At 37.0% G+C, this 17,144-nt stretch overlaps 1 protein-coding gene across 3 annotated transcripts; it reads right to left on the bottom strand.

The window, feature by feature from the left end:
• Positions 1-914: 914 nt before the first annotated feature.
• On the bottom strand, positions 915-16,514 carry relb (v-rel avian reticuloendotheliosis viral oncogene homolog B). 3 transcript variants are annotated; one of them, XM_030151166.1, is made up of 11 exons: positions 15,730-16,514; positions 15,478-15,498; positions 11,917-12,098; positions 7,340-7,666; positions 6,737-6,903; positions 6,569-6,660; positions 4,766-4,897; positions 4,559-4,663; positions 3,428-3,643; positions 3,143-3,205; positions 915-1,761 (listed from the first exon to the last, which is right to left on the bottom strand). In XM_030151166.1, exons 1-11 carry the CDS (start codon positions 15,758-15,760, stop codon positions 1,418-1,420), a joined length of 1,680 nt encoding a protein of 559 aa, XP_030007026.1. In that variant the 5' UTR covers positions 15,761-16,514; the 3' UTR covers positions 915-1,417. The 3 variants fall into 3 exon arrangements, with proteins under 3 accessions (XP_030007026.1, XP_030007025.1, XP_030007027.1); XM_030151165.1 differs by having other exon boundaries at positions 15,478-15,519; positions 15,730-16,513; XM_030151167.1 differs by lacking the exons at positions 11,917-12,098; positions 15,478-15,498; positions 15,730-16,514 and adding an exon at positions 9,365-9,745.
• Positions 16,515-17,144: the final 630 nt, after the last annotated feature.

A 17,144-nucleotide genomic window follows, 5' to 3' on the forward strand; every position in this document is an offset into this window, starting at 1 on the left:
TGATTGTGAGAGTCACTTCTTCTGCTTAATGCTTGCTTCATGTATGGTCACATATTAAGGAATGGTAACCAGCTCCTAGTAGCTGAAGCCTTGACCAGCAAGGCCTGCAAACAGTACATGAGACTCACAACACTTTACACAGTGCATGCAGATGATGCTTCATTTTCAATTTGGGACATTTAATTTTATGCCACCATCAGCCATCAAGTTAGCTGAAATTAGCACAAACACTGTAAGACAGAAACAACTACTACTTTTTCTACCAGCAGCAACTAAAAGGTTAGATCTGTTTGATTTATTATAAACAAGTAGAAAAATGAAATGTGGTTTTACATGTTCTATGAAAGACTATTTCATGATTTACTTTTAGTTTATACTCTTGGTTTGGCAGCAAGACTTCAGAGAGCCAAGAAAGGAAATCACAGAAACTACCGATGGCTCATCTTGTTTTCTCTGAAGTAAAGACAGGTTGATTAATCTGCACTGATAGCACATTTTGGGAGAAGTTGGCTGATGAATAATATTCAGCTTCTTGACAAGAACTACTGACTTTTAGGGAAATGCAACACTGGTCTACAAGTAAAATGCTTCCAGAATAAAAGTAATGAAACTTTACCAAGTTTGATTCATTAATAAAGAAATATTAAGTCAAAAATGTCATTTGGGTGTAGTTTCTAAGAAATGGTCTGGTCAAAATGTGAAGTTGTGAGAATTAATGAGAGAATGGGTTTTACTCAAAAGGAATATTTGTTTCAGATCTACTTCAAAACACTATCTGTACAAGACAATACATTCACTTTTTAGGTTTTGTCTAGTTGCAGATTTATAAATCTATTGTACAAATGTATATAAACTAATATATATATGTGTAATAATTTATCATATACACTGAAAACAGCTAACCAACATTTTTGTCATTTGTTTTCCAATTCATCCTATTAATGTAAGGTTTAGCACATTTTTTTTTATCTGAGACTGAGAGTTCATAAAAAATTGTAGACCAGTGCAGTAGTTCAAAATACAGTTCAGTGACCCAGATCAGTTCAGGTATTAATTACTTAAACTTAGACGTTTACTTCAACAATTATCTGGTTCGTCATAAAATGAATATGGTTAATTTTTGGCCAACACTGTCTGATTAACTGACCGTCTCCTCTTCATGTATGATTGTTATATCAGTTTTTAAAGAGAAAGCTGCTGTTTCTGTAGATGTATTAAGATCTTAGTATTACATCCATGGCTGTTCTCTGTCATTATGCTAAGCTAAGCTAACTTGCATCTGACATGGGTTTCATATTCACCAGAAGAACAATGCGATGGGTCTGATTTTTTCATTTAACTCCAGGCAACAAAGCAACAAGCACATTTCCAACATGACTAAAGAATACGACAGTATATGACCCTGACTGACTCTTCCTCATAGGTCATGATCGTCATCTTCTTTCTTCACCTGAACCATGTTGAAGGAACCGTCCTGTGGCTCTGAGCTCCAGTTCTCTGTCACCAGCCTGTTAAACTGCAAGTCGCTGTACTGGGTAAAGTCCTGACCAGGGTTCTGGTTAAAGTTCATATCCATAAATGTGGCGTTGGCGTCAGGCCCTTGGTCGAAGCCAGAGGACATCGCAGAGATGATGTTTGTGTCTGAAAAAATTTCCATGAGTGCAGGTGTTTCTAGCAGCTGAGTGAGGAGGCTCATGTCATCACTGCCAAGTTGAGTTTGTGGAAAGTGGAAAGACGACTCTGGGGCAGCAACACTCTCTTCTGTAGAAGAAAAATTAAGATATGTCAGCTTTAAGGTAATGGACTAAATATTCCAACTCTGCATCGAGTTCTTTCCCTTTTGTATGTTAAAGGGGTCATATTTTGCTAAACCCACTTTTAGTAGTCTTTGGTTCATTTATTTGTGTATTTTGATCCCAACAGTTCAAAAAGTTTGAATTTGAACCCTCCAGGTGCTGCAAAGCTATCTTTATATTCATTCTGGCAAAAATCGAGTGGATTTCTACAACCTGTTTAAATTCTTGCTTAATTTGTTACGTCTATAACCAGTTATATCACGACATTTGCACATATAAGGTCAAGACTTCCAATGAACATTTCTCCGAGTACGACATAATTGTTTATCAGCAGCAGCAGTTGTGGTCCATACTGAAAATATGTCCAAACTTCGAGCCGATTAGCTAAAATATTCAGTTGTTGGTTGTACTAATGAACACACGTGGCTGAAAAGGACAAAGCAGCACATCCAGCAACCTGGAAGGGGTGGGGCGTGCAGTGGCTCATTTGCATTTAAAGGGCCAGCGCTCAAAACAACCTTTCTGGTGTCATTACTCAGAAATAGGGTTGAAGATGGACCTGTGGAGTTGAATTAATGAAGAATTCAGACCCAAGCATAGCATTTACAGTTTATGTAGACCACAGGGAAATGTTTTAAAATGCATAATTCCATTTTTTAAAAAAACAGCAAAATATTACTCCTTTAATTTAAATATTTACTTCATGATTGGACGGGCATTCCTAGGGCTAATGACTAATGTGTAACAGAGAAAAGCTGCACCCATTCTAGCTTTGTAAATAATTTAGTTTATTCAAATCATCCTAAATTAATCCTTATCAAAATGTAAAAAATTTCATTAGCCTTTTGAGGGAACAAAACACTATTTATCTTCTCAGTTATTTGATAATTATAACTTTTAGGCTGATTTATGTGTTTACTATAATTTAAATAAGCCTGTTAGTTCCTACAGTACAGTTGAAAATCACAGTAACTAGATTGTCTAGTATTTTTATTGCTAAGAAATAATGTAAATTCCCACCTCAGATTAAGCTCAAGAACAAACTACTCAAAACTTACTGATCTTTTCATAAAGCTGCTTGATGATGAGCATACAGGAGAAGTAATACATTTTTATTGCAAATTAATGTCACTGTAGATGTCTGTCAGTCACTTAATATATTTGTTAAATGACTGATTTATCTCACAAGAATGTTTCACTATATATAGTTTAACTTGCTCAGACTCAGAGGTTCTGTTTTGAATAATAATAATAATAATAATAATAATAATAATAATTTGTTGTAATGACTGAACCACACGATGTGTCAGAATGCAGAAAGAGGACAAATAAGAGCCAAGTCTCACCTGTCGCACAAGGGTTCTCTCTGTCCGACTTAATCTTTCTTTTACGCCTCACCTCATAAGGATCTGAAAAGAAGATGATTCAGTGGTTATGACCCAAGCCCATCTACTGCTCACGGAAAATCCACTTATTCAGCTATCCACCTATTATTATTATCATTATTATTATTATTATTATTATTATTATTATTATTATTATTATCATTATTATTATCATAAATGAATTGGACTGAGTAGAAATGTCAGATATCCCATTAACCTGCTGCAGGTCTTAACTGGATCACTCACCTGGGTTGTGAGGCAGGTATGTGAAGGTAACAGGCTCGCTCTCCATCTGGTCTGAGATGCGTCGCAGGCAGAGACTCACTTCCACTTCCTCTGTGAGGCTCTGGTCCTGATAGGGCGGAGTCTTAAACACAATGCCAACCTGTCGATGCACGTCCGTCTGTGCAAACTCCCCGTTCGCTTTCCACGAGTCTCGCCTGAAGACGATCTCGATGTCGTCTGTGATCAGCAGCAACAAAGAGGAAAATGAAGAACTAAAATAGGCGTGGCTCATTTTTATGAATGGCTTTGCAGTAATGAGAACAACATTCAATGCAAATCCTCTTTTGATATAATACAGTTCCTCTAGTTTTATTGCTTATAAATTATTTATTTTTATTTTTTAATCTACCCCCATTTCACACCATGTACAAGTGCCATCATGATGATATAAATATGTAAATTAACATTCAATTTTTAATTCAAATTCTGTTTTTGTATGAATATTCATGCGAATACCAAATTTCTTATTTTTCTCTTTATATTTTCATTTTCACTCATTTTTTTTCTACCTGTCTTTTTCTCTGCACTTGCTTGTTGTGTGTTGCCGCTGTTAAACTCTGAAATTTCCCCACAGAGGAATAAATAAAATCTCATCTTATCTTTTCTATAACAGATTTTAACAGGGGTACAAAAACAAAAAAGCCTGAAACATCAGGGTGTGTTGCAGTAATGCAGCAACATCTCCTGTAAATTGCATAGAAATCGACATAAACTGAATGTAAGCTTTGAGTATTCACGGCTGCACAAAGAGCCCAAACCAACCATGATATTTGTAGGATGAACACTCCTTAAGCACACTATGAAACTTAAATGATTACTCATCTTTTGAGCAACATCAACAAACAGCGCTTTCAATTTTGCCCGAAAAGAATTCCACTCCAATCAGAATCACTGTGAATTTTTCCCCAAACCATAGTTAATTATGATGCTATTTTCCTCAACAGCTAAATCACAGACCAGAATCTAGACCATCCAATTTGGAAATATGTCTGATAGATTTCCAAATTATATATCAGAAGTTTTCTAAACATAAATTGATGTAATACTTTTTCAGTCTTACCCTAAACCTGAGTAAAATCAGTTTCCTCTCACCTTTCTGCACTTTGTCACACAACATGTAGACCTCTGTCTTTCCGATGCAGGAGCCTCGGTCCAGGTTCAATCGAGTGATCTTCAGCTGAGATGTAGTTGTGGCTTCTGTGAGAAAACATGCATGCATCAGTGTTAAAATCTAGAAATCCATTTACATATGTTGGAAATCTCAGTCAGGACTGTGTGTTTGTGTGTCCAGAGTCTTACTTTTGTCATAAATGGGTTTGGACACCACCGGGTACAGAGAGTCCTTTTTGCCGTCCTCCCACTCAAGCTCACTCTCAAAACAGAGACGCACAGCATTCATGTCCATGTCTTCAATTCCCTTTGAATGACCAGCTGAGAAACGAAAAGATAAGTCCATCAAGATGCCACTTAAGTTATTCTATACATTTAAAAGTCCAGTGTGTATGATTTAAGAGGATCTAAATCAGGGGTCACGTACAGCCCATTATGATCTCCAGTGGGCCAGTTCAGTAAAATAATAACCTAATAACTTAGAAATAATGACAACTCCAAACTTTTCAATATGTTTTACAGTGGAAAAGTAAAATTACATCCTGAAAATGTTTACATCTACAAACTATCATTTACAAAATGTGAATAACATCAACAACCTGAATTTTTTAAAGCTAAATAAGTGCAATTTTAACAATATTATTCCTCAATTTATCATTCACACATGTGTATTACAACTTCCAGATGATAGCAGTGCATCTACAAAAGCATAGAACATTTAGTAATTGTTAAAATTGTACTTGTGTCTCTTCAGGCATTTCAGTTTGTTCATATTTGTTCAGGTTATTCATATTTTTGTGAAAAGATAGTTTGTAAATGTAAACATTTTCATGTACTTTTAGTTGTTGTTTTTCCACTAAAACAAGGAGAAAAATTTGAAGTTCTCATTATTCATAGATTATTATGATAGTATTTGACTGGTTTGACACACTTGACTTCAGTTGCTTTTTTTTTTCCCGAATATGCAACAAAAAACCTTGACTGTTTATGTCTCAGTATAACATTTGCATTTCATAAATTCATCCCAAGGGCCAGATTGGACCCTTTGGTGGGCCCCTTTTGGCCTAAATACTATACTAAATACTGAGATGTTTTCAGGATTTTACAAAACAACTTAATGTACATAGTTGTCAAAAAAGGACCAAGAAAACAATGTAAAGTAGACACTTCACAAAAAGGCAACCAGACCACAGTGACTCAGTCACACATCACAACCACACAGAAGATAACAGAAACAGACAGATAAGTTTCACACGCTTTCATGGTTTGTTAAGGTCTAAAATCTACCTGATACTCATATTTTCATTCATGTAAAATCACATGAAAACAAGACTTACTGTGTTTTTGCTGAGGTAGATTGAGATGTTTATATCTGCTAATCCACCATATTGTACCTCCATGTTTCTGATTTCCTTGTCTTCATTTTTCTATTTTCCAGCAGATGATCCAGCATTAATGTGAATTACAATAACCAGCTATGTCTGATGGCGTCTGGTTCAGTTTTGTTTTCACACCATAGTTTGAGACCAATCTAAACAACTTTGCATGATACGCTCTCTTGTTATCTACATGTGCTCCATCTGCCTAAACTTAACAGTAGTTGGTTTATAGAGAAGGAGTGACTGATGTTGGCACAGTGGTAATTTGGCTAATTTCTTCTGTGTTCTTTTTCATTTTGTTCTTCCTTTGTTTTTTAAATTTTTGATAGCTTGAGTGTCTGAACCACCTAAAATGTGTTAGATTAAATCTTTCAGTCTGACCAAAGATGGGTTGTTTGGTTTGTACTCTGGTCGAGGGGAAAGAAAGAAGTCCAGACCAAACAAGGTGGGTGGTAGAGAGTTAATGTCCACTATCTTAAAAAAAACAAAAAACAAGAGTGGCCACCTCAGAGGAAGGGCGGGGGTATAACAGTAGCTACACTCCTGTAGATGTGACTGAAGAACACACACTGAACCTTTAACCAAAAGGCTGAGCACTTCCAATGACTCTTACTTTTAAAGGGGTCGATATTTTGGCTTCTCCTCTTCTGAAGTGAAGCATCCAGTTCTTTCCTCCTCACACACTGGATACCAAGGTTGGAAAAACTGCAAGTCAATAACAGGTTATTAGTTATCAGTAACGCTAAGGTAAGAAAAAGATTTGTATAAAACTGATGTGTACCTGTGACGTCGGTTATTATGAGGATTCAACGAGACGACGCAGATTCCTGACCCATTAGGGCAATCTTTACCCACAAGGCAGTGGGGATGAGGCCGGTGTGGAAGGTCTTTGGTCACCAAGGAAACGGTGACCGCGATCTTCTTAATGTGGTCAATGGGACCCTGAATCTGAAAGAAGCAGCAGGATGGTAAGATGAGAAAGAGGGCGCAAGATGCAGGTTTGAAATGACAATGAAGAAGAGACAGAAACAGCTGATAAAGATTATAAAAATGGATGTACAGAGCTAAGACGAATCATTTCCTTATAATTCACCAAATTAAATTCACATTATACATTATACAATATACAATTACAGCACATTGTGTTTATGGGTTAATGTGTATGAAGATGAGTGTGTAGGAGTGTTTGTCGGTATGAGGGTTGGGGATAAACCGCCTGTCTTTGACCACATTCGAGTTTGGATTTACGGGGACTTTCTAATTCACTCTATCAGCCCACATCCTTCCACCACCACCCCCCACCCATACAGGAGTTACACTGAGAAAAATCAGCAACAGTGATAACCCACCCCTTTCATTTTCTGCAACAGAAACTCATGGTTACCTCTATTGTAGGCTGCGTCTTGTTGGTATCAGTGCTAGACGCCCCCAGGATGCTGCCCGCCGAACGCCCCTCGCACTCATAGCGAAACCTCATCCCTCTGTCTTTGGGCTCCTCCACTACCACCAGCGTCGGCTTCTCCAGGACCCGCTCCAGCATCTCTGCGCTTGACAGATTCTGAGAAGACTGGATACAGACGGCGGAGCTCTTTGAGGTCAACGAGCCTCGACCGTGGCGCGAGGAGGATTCCCTGGAAGAAGGAGTTGAACTCATTTCCCTGGAACTGCAAGACGGTTGCAAGGGTGGAGTGTTGTGAAAGTTGTAGGATGGCTGCAAAAAAGAAGCAACACATATTATTAGTCATGCAAAAAGTGTGTTATGTCAAGAGGATATTAACCCAAATTAGTTTTTCTCTATATTTAACTTTTCCTAAGTGATTTATCACCATTTATTATCATATTATCCTCTGTGTTTTGTGTTTTCTCAGTGAAAATCAGGTACTTTCCTATATTTTATTCACTGATCATGTAGATGTTCATAAAAGCTCAGATTAAAGTTGAGGGTTATTATATCAGAAACAGACAAAACTGAAAAAAGTGACTTTTACAGTAAAATAGATCATTAACTGAACATCAACCAAGTGTCTACATCCACTCATTTATCGAACTCCACAGGTTTTACTGGTGAATCAGTGTTGTGGAAGATGATGGTGTTTTCATGTTTGTTTGTTACCTCCACCAAGGAAGTTATGTTTTTGCCAGCGTTGGTTTGTTTGTCTGTCTGTCTGTCCATGAGCAAGATAACTCAAAAAATTAAGAACGGATTTGGATGAAAATTTCAGGAAATGTTGATACTGGCACAAGGAACAAATTATTAAATTTTGGTGGTGACTGAGGGGGGCACTGATCTGCCTTGGCGGAGGTCTGCGCTCTCAGAGTGCTTTTCTAGTTTGTTTATTTCGAATTTGCATTAAAACCAAACAACAAAAGGATTATATAAAAGAAAGTCCAACATTCGAAAAGGGATGAAGTTTAATTTATAATTAACCTACCCTAAATTCCTATGTCATATGCCCATAACTCAAAAATCCTACACATATCAGACTAAATTCTGACTATGCACAAAACACAAAATTGCTATACATATCAAGGATAGACTGTCCATTTTGTAGCAGCATTTCACATTAAAGTAAATATGTAAGTAAATGTTCATTATAGAGCCCCTGAACATCCAAACGGGTCATATCTGATGACCATAAAAAGATTTAAAAAAAAACTGCATTTTATACCAAATATTTACATGTATTGATAGGAATAGTGGATCAATAGGTATGAAACATTTTAGGTCAGTAGATGCTTTTGATTACCAGTAGGTGTTTGGGTCATTGTGGGTTAAACAGCTAAAGTCATGTACAATATTAAACAATCATTGTGTCCAGATTAACATTTGGCACCTCAGAGTTCCACAGATCTTCAAAATATCTAACTATAAAAATCCTCCCAAGGCATCATCCAAAAGCCAAGGATTTCTCAATGACTATCATACAATTCCAAGAACATGTTTATATTAAAGAAACTGAAATCAGCAAATACTTGGCATTTCATCTCTTATCTAACTGATTTTTTCTCTAGTCAAGTAATTCTGCCACTTGCTGCAGCCAAAGACTTACAAACATCTTCCACTTATTAAGACAGTTGACATAGCACATTTCATCTTAACAGTGAAATAGCAGCAATATCCATACATGTGCTTTCTATCAGAGTAAAGCATGTGTTCATTTGGCTCCTCCTTATGAATTTTGATGTCTTATTTTTTTCCGTTACACCACAGACCATGGGCTTTTCCGTTGCCCCCTCACTCGTACCGTTACTTTGTCTATACACAGCAGATCCTTAACTTCAAACATCACTCTGCGGCCTTCGACGGCCTTGAAAAGTGAACCAAAGTACCACAGGCAAAAAGTAAACATCACAAATCACACTGAGGTTTTAACAAAAATGAGACGAACTTAAGAGCTGAAAGTCAAACCTGCAGTGAACAAAGAAGCACAAATGTTGATCTTTGTCACTGAAGTGGCAGTTAAGTAGGCTGGGAGCTCATTACATCGTCGCTGCAGACATCTGGGTGATGCATCTGCAGGAGATCATATGTCACAGCGTCCTATTGTGGCACAGATGTCAGCGAGCGCGTTAGCCTTAAAACACTGAGGCTAAACAAAAGCTTGGCAGACTGAACCAGCGAACAGGAAATAGGAAGTCAGCTCAACTAAACGTGGATCGACCAATTGGGGAAGCGGGATGAAGAATGTGACCTTTCACCTCTGCTGGGTTTGGCTTGTAAACAGAAACGACGGCAAACTGAAAGTAGGAATCAGATTACAGTCCTTCAAGTTTTCTAACCGCTCCTCCTCCTTCTCCTCCTCCTCCTCCTCTTGTTCACAGAGTAAAAGGCTTTTTTTTTTTTTTTTTTTTTTTTTTCTTAAACCAAACTACACATAAACCCCAAAATCTAGTCATTACACGCCGTTGTGGTCTGTTATGTGGACTTAATGTTGTTTTCTTGTGCCCTACTTTGGCTGTTAAAGCACACAGCGCCGTCACTACAGTCTGAGCAGATTACAGTCCTTCTGATCTCCTGCTGACTGTAAACCACGTGCTTTCTGGTAAAAAGCCTGACACAATAAACACGCCATCGTTGGCAAACTAGACATGATGGTTCCTCCACCGCACAGACATAAACAAAACAGTTGTTGTCACTGTTTTACATCCAGAGATAACAACAGCTTCCTCACGTTTTAATGACTTTTTACTGGCCTCGTGACAGATATACACAAAAGATCAGTTTGTGTACATTTAAAGCTGTAAAGGTCTTATTTTCATCACTTTATATGCTGACTGTACTGTTTTCTGAGCTAATGGTAATGTGTTCTGACTGTGTTCAGTGAAAAACAACATGTTAAATTATTACAACATTATAATATCAGAAGCTAGAACCAGATAATCAGAAGAAGTTTAATGACCAAGGTAAGGTTAGCATTATAGACTGTTGCCCAAAAAATTGGAATAATTTTGTTTTCTCTGACACATTCCTCTTTTTTATTCCTATTTATACACATCAGTAATCATCTTTGACCAGATACAATGATTACATAATGAGTCCCAGTAACACTTTATCTATCAGGAATAAATCACATTTTCACAGTGGTTTCATGAGAGGAGGCAAAAAAGTATTTTATTCCAACTTTACGGGCAGCAATATATTATAATATCCCCTATATTTTACATTTTTTCAGCAACAATCAGGCATTTTCCTGTATTTAATTTACTGATCATGTAGGTGTTCATCAAAGCTTTGAGTAAATTCAAAGGTTAATGTATCAAAATAGAGAAAATTGAGAAAAACTTGTCTTTTTCCACAAAATATCATTATCTGATCAGAATCTAAAGAATAAATCGCATTGTCACAGTTATTTCACAAGAAGAGGTAAAAATATGTTACTCCATTTTTATGGGCAACAGTGTATATCCTATAGAGTAACTTGGATATACATAAGCTGAGAAAACAGCAAGCCAACATTTTCATATAAATGATCACATGTCAATATATAATTTCCTTTAACGTCTGGGTGAACAAGCTAAAAATATAAAAAGCTTTATGTACAGGTCTTTTGGGTACTGAACTGCGTTTTGAGTCTGTTGTGATGCTCCTCTCCTAAATAAAATAATAAAAAAAATAGGACAATGGGTCTTGTTGTCCAAAGACATTAATTAACATTTGTTTGACCTTTCAAGATAACTCAAGGTTAAAGGGTCATGGCACCAAATTTCCAAAATTCATAAAAAATCAAAAATCGATCTTTGTCAATTATTTGAACAATCTTGATAGACCTTGACCCAAGGAACCTCTGCTATGAATTTTAGTTGATTCTGGCGGACAGCTTTGGAGAAGAAGTTTCTAGAGATCTGGACATAGATGACCTTAGGTTTGACGTTTCAAGGTCACTCAAGGTCAAAGGTCATGGCACCAAATGAAAGCCCATTTGTGACTTCCTATCTATTGCCAACAGTAATTATAACAATATCTTCAAATGTTTTCAAATTATAGCACTTTGAAATTTGTCCCATTATAAACCAATGATTTGTAAAATTTCAAAGATTCATAAAAAATTTTAAAAATCAATATTTCCCAATTCTTTGAACAAACTTGGTAGACCATACCCCAAAGATGTTCCACAATAAATATCAAGTCATTCTGCATGATGGTTTCGGAGACCAAGATTGTTGAAAAATTGTTTACAGACAGACAGACACCAACTGATACCAATAGTCCATTAGACCTTTCAGGCCGTTGGACTAAAAAGAAGAATGATCTGTCCTGTCTGTTACTGCTTCCTCTATCAACACATATACACACACGCATGCACACACCAGAAAGAAAGGACTACACGCCTCTTGTCTGTGTCATCCTTAGAAATGTAGGAATCCAACAGCACTGGAATCCCAACAGCCGATCAACACAACCCAAATCACCTCACCTTGCAAAATAAAAGCAAAGGATTTTCCGGTTCTTAATCCACTTACTGTGCATCCAGTGCCTCTTGGGACCAGCACAGGCTGCTGGGACGGCGGTGAGGAGGTCTGCCGAGACATCCTGTGGTTTGGGCTATGATTCTCGACCAGGAAGCTGGCAGGAGGACGAGGTGGTCCGGGAAGGGGGTCAACAGTCCACATATCATCCTGTCGGAGAACTTCTTCAACAAGTTCTGTGGAAAAAATACACAAAGTTAATACCTCTATGGACACTGAAGATAAGAAATAGATATTAATTAATCAAACAATGTCAACATATAAATATAATGTACAGTACTGCGCAAAAATTTTAGGACACAAGTAAGTTTGTTGTTTTAGCAAAAGTACCATTATATATTATAATGTACACATGTACTTCTCAGTCTAGAATAGCATTAAAGACCAGAATTTCAAAAGAAAAAAAAACAGACTGAAGTATCTAGTATTTATTGTGACCTTCCATTGGACATGAACTCATTCAGCACAGACATTAAGTGTAACTAATCTGTTGTTTTCCATCAAACAATTATTGGAGCTACTTTATACCATGAGAACAGAGATCACACTAAATACTGTGTCTTGTAGAGGCCAAGTAGATTATATTTTTTTATGGGTTTTTAATGCTGTGCACAGTATTCTCTGTTTTTTGTTGCATACAGAGCTTGAGAAACAGATATTATTCTCAGTGCAACCATGTACAAACAACAAGCTAAGGGTGGCCTGAGACTTCCCCACAGTACTGCACATGTAACACATCTCTCTCTGAGGACTGGTACTTTCCAGTGGTGCTTAACCCCACTTTCTCAACTGGATTGTGAAGTGTGTGGTTAAAAAAAAAAAAAACAAGCTTATTAATGGCTTTTTATCTAATCTGTGTCTAACTATGGGCATGGTAAAACAAACATGACAGGCTACATTTACAATATAAAGGAAAGATGTAGCACAAATATAAAGTTGGAATAATTTAGTTTTCAGACTTTTTATAAAAACCAGTAATCACCTTTGACCCAGTGCAATGATTACATACTGAATCATAGTTACACTTTATCAAGAACAAATCACATAATCACAATTATTTCACGAGAAGAGGTATAAATATTTTATTTTAACTATGGGCAACAGTGTATTACCCTGAATGTGTTTAACAGGGAGTTACAAAAACACTATTTCTGTGACAAGTCAGAACCAAAATATCAGACCCTGTTTTGTATGTCTTACATATTTTGTGTGCAAACATAGATGTGTAGTTGGGATATTCACATTAACATTATTAATAGAGCAATGTGTTCTAATTGCAGTGAGGAAAATATACATATATTTTGTGACAATGAACACGTGTTTATAAGCCTGTTTTCTAGAAAACACATTTCCTTAATTTGAATTCTGTAAAAGTGGGTTATGATTTAGTAACCTGAGGAAAATGTGGATCCCAAAGTGAAACTAGTTGAAAATCACTGCTTTAAACCAGACTTTACACAATGAAAATGCAGCATTGACTGCTCAAAGAGAACACTGTAGATGATGCATATTTAATAGATGTGATCAATACTTAGTAGAGGTTGGCTGATAGTGCATACATATACAAGATATAATAGTACTAATAAATCTAATTATCACAACCCCTGAAAAATAATCAATATTGTTGAAAATTTGCTACTTTTGATTTTAGTAGAAACATCCAAGTCAAACTAAAAAACACATAAATAAATAAATAAAGAAATAACACTGAACATTTGCAAGGAAATGTATTAGTTGATATACACCTAATCAATAACCTAAGATATTCTTGGAATAATTTCTTTTTTTTTTTTTTTTTAGCTACTATTCTCCCCTAAACTCAGTAATTCTACCTGAAAAGCCTGATATTAGTCATCACCCACTATCTGCCAATAGCAAATCCTGAAAAGTGCCCTTTTGATGCTGACTTACTGCCTCAAAAATGTAGGTTGTTACATAATAATTTAAGAAGTTAAAGATGTGATGCATCAGATCTCTGTATTTTGTGTGTTGACAGAGCAGGTGAACTTTAGTCATCTCTATCAATTCACCATGTGCTCATTTTACTCTTCACTATGATCATTTTGATATATAATGTGTAGATTATATCCATATCTTGAAACAGTCTGATTATTTAAGAACTATTTGTTGTGCTGCAGTAGTATCACTTCCTATCATCTAAACAATATTATACATTTCCCTATGTATGTTAAGTGTGTTATGCATCAAAACATCTTCTTTAATATACAAACTGAACTTAAAAGTGCAATTTTCTCCACAAAGTCCTATTTTTTTTATATTACGACACAGCAGAGCTCAATATCTTGCAACATTTTACTGATCGTATAAACCACCCATTTCTAAAGACCAGTTACTACTTTCAGTTTTAGTTGAGTCACTAAATAAATTTGCATGTCAAAACACTTTCGGCAAGAACAACGAATGGTCGAATTGTTCTGATATTTGTGCTTGTAACATTCTCACTAATGGGATCTTTTGCCCCTGATAAAAATGTATTAATTTGGCATTTTCACTAATACATAATAGGATGAGATGAGATGAGATGAGATGAGATGAGATAAGATAACTTTGCCTTGTAATATTAGGAAAAGGTCCAATGGTCACTCCTGTCCTAGAAAAACACTGTCAGCAAAACACACTGTTTGTGTGTTTGTGGGAGCTTCTCTGCACTAATATGCATGTCATTCCACATATTATTAGTTGTACTATTATCTGTACAATAGTATCTGTACAACTAGCTATTAACACCTATCTAATAGTTAGTTGTACAGATGTATTAGTACTGTTGCTTAAAACATACAGTCACATTGTAATGCATTAATTTGGTTCTGGATAAACTAGAATTAACCCATAAAGACCCAAACAGCCACCAGTGACCCAAACCATTTACTGATCTATACTGTTTAATACCTGTTAATCCACTAATCCTATCAATACATGTAAATAATTGGTATAAAATGCAGTTATTCATCTTTTCACGGTCATAAGATATGACCCATTTGGACATTCAGAGGCTCCGTGGTTACCATGGAAACACTGTCATCTTCTACAACATTGATTCACCAGTAAAAGCCATGGAGTTGGATCAGTGACAGTGGATGGACACACTTGTTTTCTGTTCACTTGATAATATATTTTGCTGACAAAGTCACTTTTTCTTCAGTTTTCTATTTCTGATATAACCCTCAACTTTAATCTGAGCTTTTATGAACAGCTACATGATCAGTGAATTAAATATAGGAAAATACCTGATTTTTACTGCAAAAACACAAAATACAGAGGATAATATTATAACAAATGGTGATAAATTACTAAAGAAAGGTTAAATAAAGAGAAGAAACTGTTTAGGAACTGCCACATAAGTAGCCCTGGGTCTTTATGGGTTAAATAGAACTGCGTTGTTGTTTTGCATATCAGTGTATGTTTTGTGTGAAAGATCAACACACGAGATGAGGAAGCAGAAATACTAATGCTGATCTACTTCTCCTGCTCCAGGTTACAGCAGGTCACACATGCACATGAAGAAGTAAAAGCAAAATGAGAATGAGGACTCACCAAAGTCTGTGAGAGGCTGCTCTGCAGGACAAACAAAAAGCCCTGTCAGTGGATAGAGAACAGAAAACACACAGATAATGACAGTAAACTACTCACACTGTTTAAGCTGAATGATCAGTACAGAGCAGAGCAGTAAATGTGAGTGCTGTGCTTCTTCTGAACATGGGTGTTGGCTCCTCTGACAGTCACTACTGCTGGTGATGTCAGCGCTTTCACCTCACACTTCACATCAGCCTTTAAATTAAAACCTACCTTGACTATCATAGATATCCATGTCTTTCATCGCATATGAAGAGTCCCTCAAGGAGACAGTGATGTCCGCCTGGAGCCCCTGAACTCCGTCCAACAGGATAAATGGCGGTGCGCTCTGGTCGCTGGAAACTTTTGGTTCCGGTGGTGGATCAGGTCTGGACGCGGATCTTCAGTGTACCCTCCGGCTGTGGATGTGTGAACCGACCCGCGAGGAGGAGTTCGTTGGATCCGAGGCCATGTGTAGAATGATGAGTGAACTTTAGGCTGCTGTAGTTTTGTGCGTCTCTCTCTCTCTCTCTCTCTCTCTCTCTCTCGCTCTCTCCTTGTGCGCAGCGGCGGAGGGAGTGGAAATCCCCTGCGCGTCACGACGCCTCCCTTAACGGGAAAAACCCCCACGGGAGGACAGGTACGAGAATTTTACGAGCCCGCTATGACTCGCATTAAATATTCAACCCAAACGAGACCCGTGACCCCCCAAAAACTACTTTTGTTTCCATTAATAACCCGAAGACCTCACCACTATGCAAAGCAGCAGAAGTGAATATGTAAATGAGCCTCCATCCTCTTCCCGTGAGTTTTAATCACGTGTGGACGTTTCTCTTGGTTGCATCATGTCTCCCGGAGCCCGTTTCCGATAGAACGACGGAGAAGTGGGAATTTCTAAATTTGTCATGAATATTTATAGTCGTGAAACTGAACCAATAGTCTCAGTGCACGTTTCACCGACTGCCTTAAAATATTAGATTATGAAGCACAGCAGTGACACCTGCTGGTGGCGCAGAGAATAGACGAGTTAGAGGAAACGGAAAGTGAAAATTCAACTGTTTAGAGGAAGTGCTGACTCACAGAACCAAACAATAATAATCAGAAAATCTAAGTAAAACATATAGACAGATGAATAACATGTACTTACTAATAAACATAAGGTTTGGGTCAAGTTCAGAACATGAGGATGTAGGTCAGGTGACTTCCATTTGCACTGAAACAATGTGTAAATGTGCAGGAAGGAAGTTTCCACTACAGAACAGAACACACAACTGAAAATACACCTTTCAAAAAGCAGCAAAGCAACCCAACTTTTAGGAGGCTACATCTTGCAAGTTGCATGATTAAGCAACACTGTACATGTTACTCAAGATTTTAAATATGAAATTCTACAAAAATTCACCATCAGACAAAAGGTTTACAGTTTCAGAAACTTGTGTTGCAACATATGGCCAAGAGTCCCCGTAATTTTTTTGTTACAACTTGGGAAGAATTGTCTACCTGGAAGTCAAGTTAGAAAACAATTTTGCTGTTTTTCCTCTTTCTAGTTACAACACTAGGTTGAAAAATCCCTGTTCATTCCTCTATCACCTATGAAATACTGTCTTCAAGCTGAAGCACAATATTGTCTTTGCAGTGTTTTTTTTTTT

The sequence above is a fragment of the Sphaeramia orbicularis genome, chromosome 13 (genome assembly GCF_902148855.1).
Source record: "Sphaeramia orbicularis chromosome 13, fSphaOr1.1, whole genome shotgun sequence".
NCBI lineage: Eukaryota > Metazoa > Chordata > Actinopteri > Kurtiformes > Apogonidae > Sphaeramia > Sphaeramia orbicularis.

What these genes read in the sequence shown, in the direction of transcription:
- relb (XM_030151165.1), bottom strand. Translation starts at nt 15,760, where the DNA reads ATGAAAGACATGGATATCTATGATAGTCAAG. An exon ending in GGATATCTATGATAGTCAAG is followed by an intron (nt 15,520 to 15,729) that starts GTAGGTTTTAAT and finishes ATCCACTGACAG; the next exon opens with GGCTTTTTGTTTGTCCTGCA. An exon ending in AGAGAACCCTTGTGCGACAG is followed by an intron (nt 1,762 to 3,142) that starts GTGAGACTTGGC and finishes TTTCTTCTACAG; the next exon opens with AAGAGAGTGTTGCTGCCCCA.